Here is a 22,785-nt window from a genome sequence, read left to right as displayed (position 1 = left end):
AAATTTATTTTGGTACGATGCTGGAGATGCAAAGGACATCATGAGCCCAGAAGCTGTCCCCACTATTCTCCCAGTCAAAACCAGTTTGAAAATTTGCATCGGACACCCAGTATCAAGAGATAATTTCCACAAACTAAACAAGGGACAAGTCTACCAGCAATGCTGTAACCGTGGTAGTCACAGGAAAAAACAAAGTAAAACCCAAGAAATTAACTTCAACATCTTTCCCTTCTCCACCTCCTCCAATTATCCTGCCACAGTTAATTGTGCCTGTACGCATTAGCAATTGGACAGGGAAAGCAATTGTGGATACAGGAGCAAGTTATACCATGGTTCATGAAAATCTGTGGAAACAGCTTACCCCACCTGAGAAACTACAGCCTTGGAGTTTGGGGCCGTTGTATTTAGCAAATGGAGAAGCAGAAGTTCCTGTTGGACGGATACAACAGAGAATTTGTCCATGATTATTCATTTAACTTACTTATTGCTGTCCTTTCTTCCAAATCCCTGGCCTATTCAGTAGTTTTGGGTTTGGACTTTATTTTTTTAGTGGCATGCAAATTAACGTCATTGACGGATGATACTCTTTCAAGTCAAATCCAGGGGAACAACATTTGTTTCAGTCTGGAAATGCAACTGTTCCTGCAAGTAGACCACAAACACAAAACAAAGAAACCAACCAACAAAAGAAACCTGCAAACAAGCTTAAGAGTTTGTCATTACTGAGTGCACTACCTCTGCCTCAGTCCATGAACCTGTTGTCACCTCATGACCCCATAGATGTAAAAGCTTTGATTGAGAATATTGTGAACAATGCCCATATACCGTTTGATGGTAAATGTCAACTGCAGCAACTGTTGGAAAGGAACACTCAAGTATGCATATATACTAACCAGCCAGTACCTATTAAACAGAAGCCATATCATATGTCTCCACTCAAGCAAGCTTTGGTAGAGGAACAGCTGGAAGAAATGCTGGCCAGAGGAATTGTAGAACCATCATGCTCGGGGTGGGCCTCTCCAGTCATTCTTGTTCCCAAGAAAGATGCCAGTATGCGTTTCTGTGTTGACTACAGGAAACTAAATGCCATAACAGACAGTGATGCTTACCCCATGCCAAACATCACAGAGATTCTTGAATCTCTGGCAGGGGCAGCAATATTCTCTACAATAAACCTTAATAGTGGTTATTGGCAAGTGGCCATGGACCACTCAAGTAAAGCCAAGACTGCCGTTATTACTCCTGCAGGTCTTTTTCAATTCAACGTTATGTCATTCAGGCTTAAAAACGCACCAGCAACCTTTCAAAGGTTAATGGAGACTGTATTAAGAGAGTTGAAAGGAAAACTGTGTTTTGTCTATATTATTCATCAAACTTGCCACAGCATTTCCAAGATCTGCAAATCGTCCTACATAGACTACAAGAAGCAGGGTTGACCATTAGCTTAAAGAAAAGCAAATTCTGCCTCCAAGAAATATCGTTTTTAGGTCACGTAGTGACCACTCAAGGAGTTAAAGCCGATCCAAGTAAAATTGAAGCCATCTGGTCTTACCCTGTTCCTACCAACCTGAAGGAGGTACAACGATTTCTCGGACTCGCTGGATGGTACCATCAGTTCGTCCCAAACTTTTCAAAAACTACAGAACCCATGAATGTTCTGAAAAGGAAAGGGAAAACATTTCATTGGTCAGACCAATGTCAACAGGAATTTGAACAACTAAAGTCATACCTTACCTCACCTCCGATACTTGGTCACCCAAATCTGCAGCAACCCTTCGCAGTATACAGTGACACAGGCCTAGGGGCTGTGCTAACTCAAAAAAGAGAACAAGGGATGAAAAAAGTTATAGCATATGCCAGCAGAAGCCTAAACCAAGCAGAAATAAACTACTCCACCACCGAGAAACAGTGTCTGCCAGTTGTTTGGGCCCTAGAGAAGTGGCAATACTATCTCGAACATCGACTGTTCACAGTAATAACCGATCATTCTGCCCTTCAATGGGTAATGACCTCTACCAAAACCACAAGCCGTCTCATCCAATGGGCCTTGAAGTTACAAAAACTTGATTTTATTATCGAATACAGGAAAGGAAAACTAAATGCAGTCCCAGATGCCCTGTCCAGAATTACCAACTTACCTGCATGCAACATGCTCACCAGCCAGAAGAATGAAGTTGACTTACCTATTACTGCTGTGGATCTGTGGGAAGAACAACATAAGGATCTTGAAATTGAAAAGATTTTCAAAGCAATCGCTGAAGATAATTAAGTTACCCCAGAACAATATGCGGTTGTTGAGGACAAAATGTAGCTTAAGACCCAACTGGATAAAGGACAAGTTCAGTACAGAATGTACTTGCCCAAGAGCCTTATTTCCACAGCCCTCCGGCATTACAATGCCCATCCTCTGAGTGGACATGGAGGTATTTTTAAAACTTATAAACGTCTGCAGAATGTAGTTTTCTGGCCCAAGATGTGGACAGATGTAAAACACTATGTGAAATGTTTCAAGAAGTGTCAAACTTACAAACATGACAATAAAAAAAACAGCAGGAAAACTACAACCTATTACAACCACCCGGCCAAATAAAATAGTAGGAGGACATCATGGGACCGTTCCCAAGCAGCAGCCCACACCGCAGTGAGTATCTTTTAGTCTGTGTAGACTATTTTACATGGTGGGTTGAAATGTTCCCGATGCGAAATGCAACTTCACAAACCATTGCTCTGAATCTGCGAAAGAAAATACTTACCCATTGGGATGTGCCAGATTTCATTTTGTCTGATCGTGGAACTCAATTTGTGTCGTCACATTTCAAGGAGCCGTGTTCAGAATGGAACACTGCACAAAAGTTGATAACCCCTGTACCACCCACAGACAAATATGACTGAGAGGGTAAATCATACTTTAAAATGTATGATCACATCATATGTAGAGGAAAATCACAAAAAATGGGATCAGTATTTACCTGATTTCCGATTCACTGTTAATTCTACCATTCAAGAAAGTATTGGAATGACCCCTGCTGAACTCCAACTGTGCAGGAAGCTCCAAGGTCCAATGGACAAGGTGCTCAAGTCAGGGGAAACCTCCATTTCACCATCGGATACATTTTATGATGTGATCACCCATCTGACTCACCTGAAGGAGAAAGCAAAAGATAATTATACAAAAGCAAAAACACGACAACTGAGGAATTACAATAAAAACAGACAAGATGTGCTGTTCAAGGAACAGGACCGTGTATGGTTTAGAAACTTTCCACAATCCAGTGCACCACAAAGTTTCAGTGCGAAACTGGCTCCAAAATGGAAGGGACCATATCGGGTAATCAAGCAGTTGGGATCACTTAATTATCAAATAGCCTTGGAAACCACAGGCGAAGATGTCTGAGTTGCTCATGAAAAGGAAAAAAGGAAAAACTCCAAGAAATATTCAATGAAACCTCGGATGAAGAGGAGGAATTTCTGGGTTTTTAAGAAAAGAGGAAAAAAATGGTATGCAACACTCACAACCAGGTGGTTGTTTTTTCCCTGGGAGAGGGAAATGTGACGAGTCCATTTTTCACTGAACTGTACACAAACAGTTTTACCAATCATGAAAGAAACAAATTGACATTACAGAATCGTAGTTGGAGCTCTGTGAATAAAAGAGTAAACAGAAATGGGATAAGACGGGGTTCAAAGAGTGAGCTGTACGTGGTATGATAGTGGGTGCTGTCTACCTTGACGTCGCCAAGTGAGTCACGTTGTTGTATCAGATGCACGAGAGGTTTACTAACGCCAAACAACTTGCACGCTACAGATTCTTCCGGATACAAACTGAAGAGCGTGGCCTGGTCGTTGAATGGAGCATTGCCTGTTCCTGGAACAGATACATGGATTGTCTGCCAGACTTGGTCTGACTTGCGTCTCCGACACCGATCCCATCTGCAGCGTGTTGCCAGATCTCATGCATGTTTCCTAACCCAAGGTGTATTCCTCGTTCACTGTACAAAGATGGACTATCCGCTGCATTTTCAGCTCTCCTCTCTCCAGGTACTCTCTAAACTCACGTCCTCCTCTGCGACTTCCCACAAGTTTCCCAATGCAGCCGTCTGGCAGCATTTTAACACACACACACACACACACACACATGCACATTCCACACACAAACATCAAGCAAACATACATTTAGACATACTTAAAGTTTTGTTTGTGATGTTTTTTTTGTTGTTGTTTGTTTGTTTGTTTGAGAACAAAGAACTAATGATTTTGAACTTGTGATTTTTGAATAATGTGATTATTGAAACTGAGAGTCCAATACTGCTACGTTTCCTTGAAGGTTTTTTTTGTTGTTGTAGGAAACCAAAGTTTTTTTTTTTTTTTTCACAAATTAGAGGACTCTATTGAAATGTGAACAGTGTGATTCATTATGAGAACTGAACGTTTATTGTTATAATTGAACAATATATTCATTACAATTTAACAGCTACACCTTTTTATGATTCTTTTACTTTGTGTTGACATTTTTTGTATGTAACTGGCGGTTTCAGTTATCCTGGTTGGAAGTTGGCAATGAATCCTAATTCTAAATTCTAATCGGTAGGCTGAATGAATAATGTAATATTGTAAGGAATTCATCTTTAAGTTAAAATTCCTACTTTTTGGGTGTGCCACCTTTACACAACATTTGCAATGTGTCACACACACATGCACACACCAACCCACCCACACACACACACCCAAAAAACAAGCCATTGAGTACTACACCCAAATAGTGTTATTAAAATGTTTGATATTTTTATCCCATCATATGTTACCAGATGGCACCAAAGTCACCAAATGTTTAGTGAAGTGAAAGAAATATTAAATATAACATAAAAAATAAGCGTATTTTACATCCTTCTGGACAAATTTGGGCAAAATCTTTATCTTTCTATTTTTTTTTTTTTAGGTTTTCTTAATCTGAGCGGTTCAATACTTGGCTACTTTTCCTAAGTTTGTCACCTGAACACAAAAAAATAAAGGACTTGATTCAACAGTTGAGTGGTAAAAAAAAAAGAAAAAAAAAACATTAGGACATGAATAAGAAATACTAAAATTAATATATATATATATATATATATATATATATATATATATATATATATATATATATATATTATTTGTCTAATAAATCCAACACAATGCAGATAAACACACACATAAATGAAGGGGTGAGTCTAAACAACATTCTCAATGTCAAACAATAACACTCATTCACTCTCTCTCTTTCTCACACATGCACACACACACACACACACACACACACACACACACACACACACACACACACACACACACACACTCACAAAGCCATTGAAGATTACTGTCAACTAGTGGCTATTGATATTTTTAATACTTTGATATTTTTATACCATCATCAGCCACCAGATGTCACCAAAGTGACCATTTTTTTTAAGTTTTGACTGTCTGAACTTACTGGAATTTTTTTTATTTTATTATTATTATTATTATTATTATTATTATTATTTACTGAAGTAAAATAAATATTAAATATAGCATAAAAATAAGCATAGTTTACATTAAAAAAATGGTACTTTTAGAGGTAAATAAAAATAAAAATAAAAAAAACAAAAACTTGCATCAATTCATAGATTTTATTTTATCAGAGGTGGTGATATGACATTTAAAAAATAAATAAATAAATAAATAAATAAATAAATAAATAAATAAATAAATAAGGTTTTAAATAAAATTGGGATCACACCTGAGACCTTCATGCCCAAATTTGTCCACGAAGGACAGATTAAGGGCTGTTATATGAAGGATGCTTGAGGATTAAAAACCCTTTTTATAGATGAAAAACTTAAGAAACGTATTACAGTACATCCTGGCATCATTTCAGATTTTAATCCATTAATAGATAATCAAATTCATTGTCAATTAATTTCAATGTCAATTCATTTTTGGTTTTTAATGATTACTTATTATTTGGTGATATGGACGCAGTAGCATAAACATGGATAAATGGGTGATTGTATCAGCTTTCTGCTGTTTGTTCATCACTTGGAAGAAGTTACACTGAAACCAAACTCTGAAATAAAATCTTTAAATGTATTTCTCAACAAAACTTTCTCTTTCTCAAGATGGCTACCAACAAATTTTCCAGAATCATAATGTCATAATTTAAAAATAACCCAGAGATTTAAACGGTTACATTTAAATAGGTGACACATAAAATGAAGTCACGGTGCTGACAGGTGCTGCCACAGAAATGCTAATATCTTCTTCCATGCGTCCTCTTGTGCGTACGCGTGCGGTTTGGTTTGTCCACCCCACAGCATGACAACTGCAGCAACAATTACAACACACATTCACAAGTAAAATACAATCACAAATCAAGTCAAAATATAAAATTAGAATTGACATTGAGTAGGCTTATAAACACCAAGAAGAAATGAGAGCATGCATTCATACTTCTCTCCTTTGTCCACTGTAGTTTATATTTAGTTGCACGGAAGTGAGGTGAGTACGGAGGTTCAATAAGATGACCTGTATCAGGATACGTCAGGATTTCCAACAAGTGCCTATTTCCTGCTTTGTCCATCATCATCGCCATCTGGGTTTAAAAGGTCAATAGAGAGGTGAACATGTAGATCTACGCAGAAATCAAACAATAAAGACAGCTCCGAAGACAACAAGATACTGTAAAGTGCCAAGCTGTGGAAAAACAGTCTCTGCATTGTCTTCCTTCTGATCCCAACTTTAGGAAAAAGGTAAATGAACTTTTATTTTTAATAAAGTTCCAGACCGCATCAGTGATAACTTGGTTCTTTGTTCACTTTTTTTTAGTGCAGATTTGTTTACAAAAAAGGCACAGTATGACACAGGATTTTCAGAAAGATTAAAAAAGTAAAAGATGATGCTGTGCCGACTATATTGGATCCAACAGTAATTTCGCTTTGTCTGTAATTACAGATCATTTGATATTTACTAAGTATTTGTGCATCCATCTGTCAAACATACACAAATGTTAGCCAATCATAGCAGTGGGCATTTACTTCCTAGTCTACAATCTGCCATGCCTATTCAAACAGAGTGTTCTGATGAGGGGGGTCAAAAACAGCACAATAAAATAGCCCATTACTTTTGTTTTGTTTTTTATGTAAAAATTTTGATAGCATTATAAGTAGACCTCAGAGAACAGTACAAAATAATAAAAAGCCAATTCATGACCCCTTTAAATAAACGTTGCGTACAGTATGTGTTGCTTAGCCAATCTGCTACTGTACATTGCTTGATGGAAGAATAATATATTTTATCAATATCATTAAAGCCTAATTACTATTGGATGATATGTATGACTGCCATGATAAAATGGTCAAATGGTGGACTTGTAATGTGCACTAACAATGTGCATAGTTGGCAATGCAGGGCCGGCCCAGGCTCTGTTGGTGCCCTAGGCGAGATTTTAGATCCCCTTATAATATATACTATAATATAACATAACATAAATACTGATAAGTATTAACATAAATAAGTAGTAAATAAATGGAGATGTTGAAGCGCCTTGTAGGTATATGAGTGAATCTGTTAAAATAGCATATTGGAGAGACCAGATATTAGCTATTCCTACAACTGTGTAACAGGTGATCCGAGTTGGTCTCAAACCCGAGTCTCTGATGTGGGAGGCTGACACACAAACAACAAGGCTAAAGTTCCTTGTGCGTTCTTTGAGATCGGGGAGTGAGGTTTACCTGTACAGCACCTACACACTGGCCTCCATTACATATGTTTATAGCAGGGCCGCTGCTGGCCAAATGGGTGCCCTAAGCAGGAATGAATTGTTGTGTGTTGGTGATAGTGAAATTATTTCCGACATTAAAACACGCTATTAACGTCAACAGCCAAAAAAGTTTCGTAGGATTATGAATGTGCCTGAAAGTTATGCACGGGCTTCGTTTTCATCTTTTCTTTCTTTCTTTCCTTTTTTTTCTCTCTCTCTCTCTCTCTGCGGCGGATTGCTGATGTCTTTTCACTGGCATAGATTTCCATCCATCATTTGCATTCAGCATTTTTTTTTTTTTTGAGCAACTGGGATATATATATAATAAAGTTAAATTAAATAAGCAGTTAACTCAAGCAAAAACATTCCACGGTGTCAGTGTTGCCAGTTAAGATGTTCTAAAAAGGCTATTTCAAAATACTACATAAACATCACGGGCTAATACACAGTTGTTAACTTGTGTTTTTTACCTCTACTGTATATTGATATTTTTTTCTGCTCCTCTTCTTTGAGTCGCTTTCTGCCTTGTGCCTATGATAATTTTATTTTTTTCACTCATTTTTTAGAAATGACACTTTAAGAGCACATAAATGGCAAAACTATTTTAACTGCGTGCGTCATGCATAATGCATTATGATGTATTATGTCATGACGCAGAAAGTGTTTAAATTACTCCAATTTGACATGTTGTTAAATCTTATTTTTCGTTGGTGTCAATTTTATTTTATTCTAATTTTATTTTAATCAGATCAATGATCAATCAGTAATAAAATTATGTTAACTGTCAGAAATTTTTTTCCTTAATATATGGGTGTAGGAGCGCACAATGGTCACAATAGGGCGCACTTCCGCCAAAAAAAAAAAAAAAAAAAAAAAAAAAAACTTTCCTGCTGCGCCCTAGGCAACTGCCTATTTCACCTATGCCACAGGCCGGCCCTGTCTGAAGCTGAAGTCCTGCCGTGCGTTCTGGATTATATACTTATCATTTTGTAACCGGGTGTTAAACCTGTTATTTTATTGTTATTTACAGTACTCCGTAAATTGCAAAGTCAAAAGAAACACTGAATACATTACAAATATATAATTTCTGGATATATTTTGTTGTGTTATTTCGAAAAGATATCCTATTTGTAGTCATATTGTGTACGATGTATGACATCACGGCACACCACGTGGTTTAGGTACAATATGTCCTACACTTTTACATTTTGCAAATGTTTCATGTGTTTTAATGTGATTTATACTTTGTGATTATCTCTTCAGTGTACAGCATAATGTTGGCCCAACACTATGTTGCTGTCTGGGGGGTATTTCAGCCATAAATCATAAAGTGAACATGAAGTGTGAAATAGCAGCTCATTTATGTGAGTGTTATTTCCTTCCTTCCTTCCTTTCTTTTTTTTTTTTTTTTTTTGCAAGTGATTTATAAGTGGATTATATAACAATGTGTACTTATGATGTTTTGTTTCCTTTGTACAGTATTCCCAATCATTCTTTTGAAAACAAACAAATAAACTACAAAGTAGGTGAACCCGCCAAATGTGTTCCTGGTGGCAAATCAAAATCCCCGGTCACACATTTTATGAATCAACAGCCTCTCAGCTAATCTTCAAAATTTTTGCCAATAAAAATAGCAGAGGTGTAAAAAATATTCAAAAACTATACTCAGGTGAAAGTACAGATACTCAGTGACAATTTTGAGAGCAGTAGTGGACAGAAACAAAGTATTTTTACTTCATAAAACATAAAACATATTGTTACTCCTTATTTTGAAATTAAGAAATTATCACATGGTACGAGATACAAAAGCAGTGTCCTATTTATAAATCAACTGATTATTTTCAAAAAATGCATTAAATCGATTTGCAAATCGCACCAAACGATTCATTCCTGGGTTGAACCGATCCGATTGCAGCTGTTCTCAAGTCAACAACTCACTGATTCAAAAGATCTGTTCAGAGCAAGTCTCCAGTGAATATCTCTACGTTACGTCTGTATTGGTCCTATACCGGACAATGGACCGTTCGACCACTGAATCCAGCAGTGTTCACCATAATATCGAAGTAATTCGCATCATTGATCATTGTTCTCGCTAAAATATTTCTCATAACATGTGATCTGTAGTTTAGTTTAAAGATTAATTATTGTGCACCTATAGCATTTGGGAATGAGTATGCCCACACAGCCAGACTTGCGAATCCCTGCCTAGTGTGGAAGAGCACAGCTAAGGCCAGAGAAAAGGAGCCAGGAGAGGCATAAATGCAGATATAGAATCTGACAAAGTAAACGGAGTGGACATCCCACAGCTTCCTGAAGGCCAACTTCTGGAAGAGTGAGCCTTGACCCCCAAGGGAGAGGGGAGATCAGAGGACTCAAGGCTATGGAATAGCATCCTGATCATGCAGGGAACCATACCTGCAAGAATTCCAGCACTGAACCAACTGGGCAGCTAACTGGGTTGAGCTTGCGGTTGCCACATCAAGAAGTGAAGGTTCACTTTAGGAGTGCAGTTTCCTCGTAGAGGAAGCTCTGGACTGGAGTATGGTCTCAACAACCTCAGTTGAGAAACCAGAACCTATGAGCCATGCCCCCTCAGGGGTCACACCCACAGTTTCAAAACTATGGGCAAGGGGAAGGCCCCTCCTGAGAGAGGAGATCCCTTCTGATGGGTATCTCCCATGGAGAGCCATTGAGAAGGGAAATCTGGTCAGAAAATCATACTCGGCCCAGCCGGAACTGGGGCCCCTGTCCCGGCACACTATCTCCAGACCTCCCGGGAGCAGAGCAATCGGGGGAAGGTGTACAGACGAAGCCTTGGCCAAGTCTGTACCATAGCATCCAGTCCAAGAGGAGCTGGGTGAGTGAGAAAGAACCAGAGGGGACAGTGTGAAGTCTCTTGAGTTGCAAACAGGTCCACCTGTGCATGGCCAAACAATCTCCAGATGAGCTCCACCACCTCAGGGTGGAGCCTCCATTCCCTGGGCCCTTGCCCCTTGCCCCTGCCTTGACAGGATGTCTGCTCCCTGATGTCTGCTCCCTGTACAGCTCTCAAGGAGAGGAGTTTCCCGAGTTCCCCCACACAAGGATCTGGTGCGCCAGCCTGTAAAGGGGACATGAACACAGACCTTCCTGGTGTTTGATGTAAGAGACCACCGCTGTGTTGTCGGTGCGCACCAACACATGGTGGCCTCTTAGGTTAATGCATGAAAGATGGCCAGCATCTTCAAGCAGCTGATGTGCCACATGAGATGGTGGCCGCTCCACAGACCCCGGGTTGAGCGGCCACTTATGACCGCTCCCCAAACAGTGAGGGAGGCATTTGACGCAGCTGCTCGACTCGATCTGAGCAAGAGACAGATGTGCCTGCATGATGGTCAAATCCCACATCACACCCAGACAAGTGGTTATCTGTAATGGGGAAGCACAGTTTTCTTGGCGTTCAGTCGCAACCCCAGTTTGACGATATGGTTCAGTATACGAATTCACTGGAGAAGCAGAGGAGCCAGAGCAGCATCCACTAACTTGGTGAAAGTGCGTGGTGAGAGTGCAGTAAATAGCCGAGCTCTAGGAGTGGAGGCCTCAGTATGATGACTCTCTGAAATGAGAGGAGGCCCAACTAAACCCCACGGTCAGGACGTCTTTTAAGGTGGCTCACATACAGCCTACAACTCATAGATGCTGTCGTAGTGAAGCTCTGGCGAGTGGAGGCTTCAACACTCTGTAATGAGAGGAGACCTGGCAATGCTTGCGCTGAAAGAAAGAACCCGGCATTGGTAAGCTTTGCACCCAAAAGCGAACCTCAGGAACTTTCTGTGTTGAGGAAGGATAGGAAGTATGCATCTTTCAAATCTATAATGACAAACCAGTCCTGGGACTTGATTGAGACATGACCTGATTGAATGTCAGCATTCTGAACCTGAGGCATATAACGGCGCAGTTCAGCTGACCAAAATCTAGAAAGGGACGCAACCCTCCATCTTTCTTCAGAACGATAAAGTACCGGCTGTAGAACCCAGACTCTCTGTTGAGAGGAGGGATCACCTCGATGGCCTCCTTCCTCAAGAGAGTGTTTGCTTCTTGTTCTGTGACCAGAGCCTGCTTGGGGCCCAACAGATTGGGAAACACCCCTTAGAACCGAGGTGGACGAGACCTTGAATCTTGTAGCCTCTTTCTACAGTCTGCAGGACCCATTGAGTCACATTTGGCAGAAGCTTCCATGCTGCCAGATAGTCTACTAAGTGGATCAGTCTCTCGAGACTGACCTCTCGTGTACTTGGAGCAGCTAGCACGGTGCTCTGAAGCAGAGGTCCAGCAGGGAATGGCTGATCTAGTCACTCTGGAGACCTCCAAGGAGGTAGCGAGCCTCTCAGAACCGCTACATTTCCAGGAGGATACTGAGAGATGCACTTGCTGGAAACCACTGTGCCCTGAAGCACTGGGGGTGGCAGGGTTGACGGACCGATCTCCTGAGGGCACTGAGGAGAGACAGGCATGGTATGATGAAGTGTACACAGCTCTTCCCCAGAGGGGCCCGCCCTCCTAAGTCCTGGGCCATAGGTGTCAGGTCGTTTTAGTTGATGACTATCTAGTGAGAATGATGGTCCGCAGATCCACCTCTGGTTAGAAGCCTTCGGACCGGGAGTGCCGCTCTGACTCCAGATATTCTGGGGGAGTATGAGATGTCCAGAGTTTTCATTATACTTTTAACTAAAATTAAATTTGTACCAAGGGGGCATTTGCTGCTGGGGTAAAATGCTGCTACTCTGACAAAACCATTTGCATTATACACTCACCTCAAGGATTATTAGGAACACCATACTAATACTGTGTTTGACCCCCTTTTGCCTTCAGAACTGCCTTAATTCTACGTGGTATTGATTCAACAAGGTGCTGAAAGCATTCTTTAGAAATGTTGGCCCATATTGATAGGATAGCATCTTGCAGTTGATGGAGATTTGTGGGATGCACATCCAGGGCACGAAGCTCCCGTTCCACCACATCCCAAAGATGCTTTATTGGGTTGAGATCTGGTGACTGTGGGGGCCATTTTAGTACAGTGAACTCATTGTCATGTTCAAAAAACCAATTTGAAATGATTCAAGCTTTGTGACATGGTGCATCATCCTGCTGGAAGTAGCCATCAGCGGATGGGTACATGGTGGTCATAAAGGGATGGACATGGTCAGAAACAATACTCAGGTAGGACGTGGCATTTAAACAATGCCCTATTGGCACTAAGGGGCCTAAAGTGTGCCAAGAAAACATCCCCCACACCATTACACCACCACCACCAGCCTGCACAGTGGTAACAAGGCATGATGGATCCATGTTCTCATTCTGTTTACGCCAAATTCTGACTCTACCATCTGAATGTCGTCAACAGAAATCGAGACTCATCAGACCAGGCAACATTTTTCCAGTCTTCAACTGTCCAATTTTGGTGAGCTCGTGCAAATTGTAGCCTCTTTTTCCTATTTGTAGTGGAGATGAGTGGTACCCGGTGGGGTCTAATGCTGTTGTAGCCCATCCGCCTCAAAGTTGTACGTGTTGTGGCTTCACAAATGCTTTGCTGCATACCTCGGCTGTAACGAGTGGTTATTTCAGTCAAAGTTGCTCTTCTATCAGCTTGAATCAGTCGGCCCATTCTCCTCTGACCTCTAGCATCTACAAGGCATTTTCGCCCACAGGACTGCTGCATACTGGAAGTTTTTCCCTTTTCACACCATTCTTTGTAAACCCTAGAAATGGTTGTGCGTGAAAATCCCAGTAATTGAGCAGACTGTGAAATACTCAGACTGGCCCGTCTGGCACCAACAACCATGCCACGCTCAAAATTGCTTAAATCACCTTTCTTTCCCATTCTGACATTCAGTTTGGAGTTCAGGAGATTGTCTTGACCAGGACCACACCCCTAAATGCATTGAAGCAACTGCCATGTGATTGGTTGATTAGATAATTGCATTAATGAGAAATTGAACAGGTGTTCCTTATAATCCTTTGTACATTTGGAGCAAAATCACAGTACAAGCAGTTTTAGCTTAAAATGAAAAAGACAAGTAAAAATAACAGTTGCTGAAAAACAGACAAAATTGTTAGCCTATGCTGTCCAGATAATTAACATTATTCAACCACCCACATAGATTAAATTTGATGGCAAAACAAAGGATATACAGGTCCTTCTCAAAAAATTAGCATATTGTGATAAAAGTTCATTATTTTCCATAATGTAATGATAAAAATTAAACTTTCATATATTTTAGATTCATTGCACACCAACTGAAATATTTCAGGTCTTTCATTGTTTTAATACTGATGATTTTGGCATACATCTCATGAAAACCCAAAATTCCTATCTCAAAAAATTAGCATATCATGAAAAGGTTCTCTAAACGAGCTATTAACCTAATCATCTGAATCAACTAATTAACTCTAAACACCTGCAAAAGATTCCTGAGGCTTTTAAAAACTCCCAGCCTGGTTCATTACTCAAAACCGCAATCATGGGTAAGACTGCCGACCTGACTGCTGTCCAGAAGGCCATCATTGACACCCTCAAGCGAGAGGGTAAGACACAGAAAGAAATTTCTGAACGAATAGGCTGTTCCCAGAGTGCTGTATCAAGGCACCTCAGTGGGAAGTCTGTGGGAAGGAAAAAGTGTGGAAAAAAACGCTGCACAACGAGAAGAGGTGACCGGACCCTGAGGAAGATTGTGGAGAAGGACCGATTCCAGACCTTGGGGGACCTGCGGAAGCAGTGGACTGAGTTTGGAGCAGAAACATCCAGAGCCACCGTGCACAGGCGTGTGCTTTTGAACCAGAAACAGCGGCAGAAACCCTGACCTGGGCTACAGAGAAGCAGCACTGGACTGTTGCTCAGTGGTCCAAAGTACTTTTTTCGGATGAAAGCAAATTTTGCATGTCATTCGGAAATCAAGGTGCCACTGTGTTTTATCAAGGGCAGGGTCAATGCAGCTAGCTATCAGGAGATTTCATGCTTCCATCTGCTGAAAAGCTTTATGGAGATGAAGATTTCGTTTTTCAGCACGACCTGGCACCTGCTCACAGTGCCAAAACCACTGGTAAATGGTTTACTGACCATGGTATTACTGTGCTCAATTGGCCTGCCAACTCTCCTGACCTGAACCCCATAGAGAATCTGTTGGATATTGTGAAGAGAAAGTTGAGAGATGCAAGACCCAACACTCTGGATGAGCTTAAGGCCGCTATCGAAGCATCCTGGGCCTCCATAACACCTCAGCAGTGCCACAGGCTGATTGCCTCCATGCCACGCCGCTTTGAAGCAGTCATTTCTGCAAAAGGATTCCCGACCAAGTATTGAGTGCATAACTGAACATAATTATTTGAAGGTTGACTTTTTTTGTATTAAAAACACTTTTTCTTTTATTGGTCGGATGAAATATGCTAATTTTTTGAGATAGGAATTTTGGGTTTTCATGAGCTGTATGCCAAAATCATCAGTATTAAAACAATAAAAGACCTGAAATATCTCAATTGGTGTGCAATGAATATAAAATATATGAAAGTTTAAATTTTTATCATTACATTATGGAAAATAATGAACTTTTATCACAATATGCTAATTTTTTGAGAAGGACTTGTAATTTCAGAACATAGTAGGGTCAATATCACTGTAGGGTGCCTTTTGGTGTCCTGTACATAACTCATTTGCCATGATAACATAGAAATTACTTCGAAAGGGTGTGTTATATTAGATAAGTTTTTATATTCATAACAAAAGCATTACTTTTCTCTTTAGATACAATTTCTAGATTTTTTTTTTTGTGTAAGAGGATGTGTGTTATTATATAATTTAAATAAAAAAATATAATTTAGTGTTCCACGAACTTTTAATGAAGTTTTTAAGTTTGCTGTGTTTTATGTCACAGTAGAAAGCAATTTTTAGTAATAAGCTTTATGTGACAGAACTGAAAAATATGTAACTCACGTCTTCAGCGGATTCCACTGCAGGAAAATTCTGATCATCATCACCATTCACCAACAGAAGAGGACACTTTATTCTCCCAACCTGTGTGCATTTTAAAAGATAATTGGTGTTAACGGAAATAAAATTATTAAAAACAGATTAAAAAAACTAGACAAAACAAACAAATCCATAATGTTATATACTCACGTCAACTTTGCCACTTTGACAGGGAAGCGATAAAATCAGATTTCTGTAGATAACCTGGTTGTCCTCATTCACACATAGCTTATCTTCATGGCTGGAATTAACATTTTTTTATTATTATTCTTACCATTAGTAAAATGTTCACAATGGATAGATTTACTCAGCATTACAGTTGTTTAATAGTGTGAACAGAAATCTCATTGTTTTATCATGTACTCATAATACAGTATATTTATACACTTAAGTAACACTTAATTTATGAATGTCATTGTATTTGATATCTGACAATATTAAACACGTAAGAAAAGGTAACAACCACAAAAGTGCCTAAAGGCTCAAAACTTTAGATTTGGTGAGAAAATTAAATTGTGAATATGTACTTAAAATTCTGAATATTTACATGAAAGTTGCAATATACAGATAAGTGTGAATATATAGAATAAAAATAGAATAAATAAATGCAAATCATAAATATATATATATATATATATATATATATATATAGAAAGAGAGATAAATATATACTGTCAACGGATAGTTATTATTCTGATTATATGATTGTAAATCAGAATGTATATTTATAAATATTGAGATAGTTATTATTCTGACTATATAATTGTAAATCAGAATGTATATTTATAAATATTAAGTACATACAAGCAAATCTGAATATAGTCGACATCTCAACATAAATATATCTTTATTATTAGGCATATTATTAGGCATGTCAATATAGGCAGATGTTCTTATTTATTTTTATTTTTTTATGAAAACAGTATGCCTATGTATCCTGTACATGTATCAATGCAGATATTGTACTATATTAATTATTGTTATTATTGCTGTCCATCACATACTGCTGCAGTTATCTCAATAAAAGCACTATTTGTAAACAAATGAGGTTGTTGACAGTTTCCCTATCCCTCTCAGTCATGTTGAATTGTGTAGAAAAGATGAACACTCTCACTGTGAGGACCTATTGGTACCACAGCCAGCATTTTTTTTTTTTCAGTAGAGGGAAAATACTCCTTTTGGTTTAAATTAAAATTAAATTAAACTAGATTAACAAGATGCACTTACAATAATAAATATAGTACAATATCTGCATTGATACTTGTATACAGGATGTTTAGGCATGATGTTTTCATCTAAAAATATTTTGACATGCCTGATAATAAAGATATAATTATATTGAGATGTAGACAATATATATTCTGATTTACAATTACATATTTGGGATTTATAAATATATTTGTAGATTTACAATTATATATTAATGATTTGCATTTATTTATATGTGTGTGTGTGTGTGTAAACAATTTACATTTATGTAGTCACACTTACATCTACATATTACAATTAACATTTATATATTCAGAATTATAACTATATATTCTGATTTACATTTATATATTCAGATTTATATCATGACATGATAGCATGATTAGCAAGTGACTAGAATGTAGCTACCATGATTAAAAAGTGACTAGCATGTTGCTAGCATGACTAGAAAGTCACTAGCATATTGTTAGCATGATTAGCAAGTCACTAGCATGTCATTGATAAGTTTCTAGCATGTTGCTAACATTATTAGCAAGTGACTATCATGTTGCAAGTATGTTTCAAGCATGATTAGCGAGTGACTAGCATGTTCCTAGCATGATTAACAAGTGACTAGCATGTCATTAGCATGATTAGCAAGTGACTATCATGTTGTGAACATGATCAGCAAGTGATAAACGTGTTGCTAGCATGATAAGCAAGTTACTAGCATGTCATTAGCATGTTTCTAGCATGTTGCTAGCACGATTAGCAAGTGACTAGCATGTCACTATCATGTTTTTAGCATGATTTAGAAGTGATGAGCATGTTTGCTAGCATGATTAGCAAGTGACTAGCATGTTACTAGCATGACTAGCAAGTGATTAGCATGTCATTAACATGATTAACAAAGTTACTAGCATGTCGTTAGCATTGTTTCTAGCATGTTTGCTAACATGATTAACAAATCACTAGCATGATTAACAAATAACTGGCATGTCGCTAACATGTTAGCATGATTAACAAGTGATTAGCTGTTGCTAGCATGATTAGCAAGCGACTGACATGTTGCTAGCATTATTAGCAAGTGACTAGCATGTCGCTAGCATGTTTCCAGCATGATTAGCAAGTGACTATAAAGTCACTAGCATGTCATTAGCATGATTAGCAAGTGACTAGCTTGTTGCTATCATGACCTTAAAGTCACTAACATGTCGTTAGCATGATTAGCAAGTGACTAGCTTGTTGGTAGCATGACTAGAAAGTCACTAGCATGTTTTTAGCATGATTAGCAAGTCATTAGCATGTCATTAACAAGTTTCTAACATGTTGCAAACATTATTAACAAGTGACAATCATGTTGCTAGCATGTTTCCAGCATTATTAACAAGTGACTAGCATGTCACTACCATGTTATCAGCATGATTAGCAAGTGACTATCATGTTGTTAACATGATCAGCAAGTGATTAACATGTTGCTAGCATGATTAACAAGTTACTAGCATGTTATAACCATGTTTCTAGCGTGTTGCTAACATGATTAGCAAGTGACTAGCATGTTGCTTACATGATTAACAAGTGACTAACATGTCACTATCATGTTTTTAGCATGATTAGCAAGTGACTAGCATGTTGTTAACATAATTAGCAAGTGACTAGTATGTCACTAGCATTTTATTTGCATGATAAGCAAGTGACTAGCATGTTGTAAGCATGATCAACATGTGATTAGCATGTTGCTAGCATGATTAGCAAGTTACTAGCATGTTGCTAGCATGATTAGCATTATACTAGCATGGCACTAGCATGTTTCCAGCATGATTAGCAATAGACTAGCATGTTGCTAGCATGATTAGCACGTTACTAGCATGTCGCTAGCATGTTTCTATGCTTATCCAGCTAAAACCAGTTGATTCAGTAAACAAACAGCTAAAAACCAGCTAAGACCAGGGTGACCTGATAAAACAGTGGCCAAAACCACTATAAAACATGCTTGGGAGACCAAAACAACCAATAAGTTTAGGCTGGTTTTAGCTGTATTTTCAGTAGGGAGATTTTAAGTTTGGCTATGGCAGTAGACAGCTTAAATACACCATAAGTCGTATTGTATAAAAGTTTTACCCCCTCAATGAAAGTCTATGGGATTTTAGGTGGTTTTGATAGTCTGGTTTATGAAAACTGTAAGCCGGATCAGTTAGAAAAGATATAGCAACCCGAGTCAGACCAGTCTGAAGGTCTGTCCCAAGTTTGCTTTTTCAAGCCAACTTAATTATGATAATTGCTAAACACGTATAACGCCATAACATCCTCATCCTACATCCTCATGGTTTCTGTGTCTCACTTTTTCATCAGCTCAAAGAGTTCAGAGAGGGATTTTTCAACAGGCATCAGATGACTTCCACTTATGCACACACAACACTGGGGCTGCACAATAAAAAGACACCAAAACATGGAATATAATACAAATAATCTGCATTTAAAATGTTGATACACATGTTTAGATGTGCCAAGCAAACCTTAATGACTTTGGAGTAGGACACCATATTGAGTGTGATGGCACTTCCCAAACTTAGCCCAAGAACAGCCAAATGATCCTTCTTTACCATTGGATGATTATTCAGGATCTGGTATGCTTTCTACAGGAAACATGTATACATAAACATGCATATCTGTAAAGACTATATAGAGACTATATACAGTTGTCCCACAACATAACCCAACTTTGGGTCCAGGTTTGCATGCACTCAATCCAAATTGATTTTACATTTTGAGTGAAGGTTCAGGACGGAGAAATGTTCTCCTGCTGAAGGACAGTGTTTTTATTTTATTTTATTTTATTTTATTTTATTTTATTTTATTTTATTTTATTTTATTTTATTTTATTTTATTTTATTTTTTCATCCAATGTGTGACCTCCTCCTTTGTCACAGCTTATGAGATGTTGTGATAATCTTTACACAGAATTTGGAGTCAGGATTTAGCCAAAACTCAGCAGTCTAAGCATATGGGAAATCAACTCCATATATTATCACATTTGCTTTTAATGGCCCGGAAATCTGAGTGGGTGCTGAAATAGTACCTCTGAAACTACAGGCAGGTAATTACAATGCCGAACTACATCAAATGTCATGTCAAGTTGGTCCACATTATTAAACCAAAAGTTCTGAATTACCTCAAAGTAAGAAGCATCAGTGTCTTCCAGACTCAGGTCTTCTGGAGCAAGGTACTCAAGTGCCATGGATGCAAAGCCATGAGATGCAAGCAGGGCAGAACGGTACTCAACCAAACCACCACCTCCTCCCCACAGATCCAGCACTCCTGGGTATGGCCCAGAGCCTAAAAACACATGGCAAGTCATTTTCAAGCAATTTACATGACTTCTTTTACACAAAATCAAATATAAATCAACCCCCTGGGAAACCGGGGAATATGAATCAATGTCAAAATTGAACATGAATGGTTGTGGGTGAATAGAAATCTAATATGGATATTTGTACCTGGAGGCAGGAATAATGTTCCTCGTATTTCTTTCTCCCTGATGTTCACCCTCTTCACACCTGGTGCGACGTACCAGCGCTCAGTGACACTGGTCGCCAAGGGTGCTTGGTGGCTGAAGCCTTGAGATAGATGCCCATTGTATACTGAAATACGAACTTCCATTGGTCTGAAAATGTCCCTCTTACGTAACCTGGCGTAAAGACCAGTAGTTAGGTGACTTCTGGCTTCCAAGCTCCTCACATAAAAATGAAACCTGAATTTAAACTTGGTAATAAAAAGCCCACATCATCACATTTTTCTAGTCAAAGCTACCTGAGTCCATGTCGACTTCCTGGTATGGGCCTCATGCTCCACAGCAACCCCACTGGCTCTGTGCCGTCATAAGTGCCTCCCAAACTTTCATCTTTGAATCCTAAATTATATATGACAGCATACATCCACAACATGTATTTGCAAATTATAACAAAGTTTCAGTTGATTTCTGGATCATTATAGAAGTGGCAACTTATTATAAACCCAGATAAATTAGCATAGGATTCTAGATGTGTATCTTCCCTGAAACTGGTATTAAAATGACCAGTTTTAAACTTTTTGTTATTTGGATATGCTTGCTGAAAATCTGTAGGTAATTTGCTTTGGAATATGTACTGTTTTCATAAAAAGTGAGTGACATGACTTGGAATTTGTGCCCTGCATTTAAACCATTTAAGTGCACACACAGAGTAGTGAGCAGTGAACAAACACACCTGGAGCAGTGGGCAGCAATTTTTGCTGCGGCACCCTGGGAGCAGTTGGTGGTTCGGTGCCTTGCTCAAAGTTCTCACCTCAGTCATTGTATTGAAGGTGGAATACAGTGCTGGTCATTCACTCTTCCCACCTCCAATCCCTGTTGGTACTGAGACTTTACCCATAACCTTTGGGATACAAGTCCCACTCTCTAACCATTAAGCCAGTATATCTCTGAAACTTTAATTCACTAAAGTCCTCCTGGAAAACAAGTCCCATCTGAATATAAATTTACTTAGTTCCTATCTAGTTTAAGTAGGACCTAGCTGTAGACCTAGCTGTACAGCATTTATTTTGTAATTTATGGTAATTATGAATAATTAATTTTTAATTTGTAAATTAATTTTGTAATTAATTAAGCTTGTCCAATCAATTGGTTGATGGTTAACCTGGTTAGGGCTGATAGACCTGATGCCAAATGGAACAGTATGAAACCTGGGGAAATGTTTAATGGGCAGCTGAGCTTTGCCACCAACATTTCAACTATGGCACATTTAGGCAAATTTGCCCTTTATAACACTGGAAAATCTGATATTTCTTGCCAAAAAAACAATGCACAGCTCCTCAACCAAGTTCTTGTCATTTCAATAATAGACTAATGCAATGTCCTGCTGGCCAGCATGACTAAGTATCTACAGATAGGCCAGAATCCGGCTGCTCATCAATCAGTCAAAGAAAACCCATGTCACATTTTCTCCTGATCTCACTCCACTTGCTCCCAATAACTGCCAGAATCAAATCATGCATTAGACTGTACTACGCACCTGTCACTGATCCATGTTCATCACTGACATAGTGTCCAAATGCCTCCCAGAAGTCCGTGTCATCTGATTGATGCAGAGAGTGTAGTGTCACTTTTTGATTTGGTGGTAAATTTGTTACTGCTATCTGAAACTTCTCATCCACTAGTCCTCGAATGGGCTGAACAGAGATCAAAGGGCATGTCCACTTCTGGCTCACAGACCTATACAGAGAATACATGTTAAAATAGCATCTGAAATTTACTTCTGGCTTACCTTAAAGAATAGCAATTGTGTTAAGGAATATGGATGGTGGACCGAAGACATCCTAGGCAGAGTGTCCAGATATCTGGTATTGTGATTTTTTTTTTTTTTTTTTTTTTTTGCTGCAGACCAAACCACAAAACCTGCCCAGTTAAATGTTTTAATTGGAGGTTAAACATTTTAAATGCTAAACTAAAACCATGGTCTGAGAAAGATCTGCCAATCAGAGACTAAACAGCGTTACTCTACCCCACTCAACATGTCTATAAAATGCCCATGTAATCCCTAAGGTGTGTGTGTGTGTGTGTGTGTGTGTGTGTGTGTGTGTGTGTGTGTGTGTGTGTGTATATATATATATATATATATATATATATATATATATATATATATATATATATATATATATATATAATATATATATATTATATATATATGCATGTGTGTGTGTAGGCCTTAGGAATTACATGGGCATTTTATAGACATGTTGAGTGGGGTAGAGTAACGCTATTTAGTCTCTAAATGGCAGATCTTTCTCA

The 22,785-nt window shown here is 38.6% G+C and overlaps 1 protein-coding gene across 1 annotated transcript; it reads right to left on the bottom strand.

The window, feature by feature from the left end:
• Positions 1–5,716: 5,716 nt before the first annotated feature.
• On the bottom strand, positions 5,717–22,503 carry LOC109051157 (peroxisomal succinyl-coenzyme A thioesterase-like). Its single transcript, XM_042722322.1, has 10 exons — positions 22,010–22,503; positions 20,772–20,871; positions 20,459–20,649; positions 20,134–20,297; positions 19,478–19,597; positions 19,303–19,385; positions 15,924–16,014; positions 15,738–15,818; positions 6,463–6,604; positions 5,717–6,334 (listed from the first exon to the last, which is right to left on the bottom strand). Exons 1-10 carry the CDS (start codon positions 22,224–22,226, stop codon positions 6,231–6,233), a joined length of 1,293 nt encoding a protein of 430 aa, XP_042578256.1. The 5' UTR covers positions 22,227–22,503; the 3' UTR covers positions 5,717–6,230.
• Between the last annotated feature and the right edge of the window lie 282 nt (positions 22,504–22,785).

This window comes from Cyprinus carpio, chromosome B4, assembly GCF_018340385.1.
Source record: "Cyprinus carpio isolate SPL01 chromosome B4, ASM1834038v1, whole genome shotgun sequence".
Classification (NCBI taxonomy): Eukaryota; Metazoa; Chordata; class Actinopteri; order Cypriniformes; family Cyprinidae; genus Cyprinus; species Cyprinus carpio.
Note: the sequence above shows the minus strand (reverse complement) of the source record. Positions and strands in the feature narration are given on the sequence as shown.

What these genes read in the sequence shown, in the direction of transcription:
- LOC109051157 (XM_042722322.1), bottom strand. Translation starts at nt 22,226, where the DNA reads ATGTATTCTCTGTATAGGTCTGTGAGCCAGAAGTGGACATGCCCTTTG. An exon ending in TGAACATGGATCAGTGACAG is followed by an intron (nt 20,872 to 22,009) that starts GTGCGTAGTACA and finishes TATATAATTTAG; the next exon opens with GATTCAAAGATGAAAGTTTG. An exon ending in CAGTGGAATCCGCTGAAGAC is followed by an intron (nt 6,605 to 15,737) that starts GTGAGTTACATA and finishes TTTTAAACCCAG; the next exon opens with ATGGCGATGATGATGGACAA.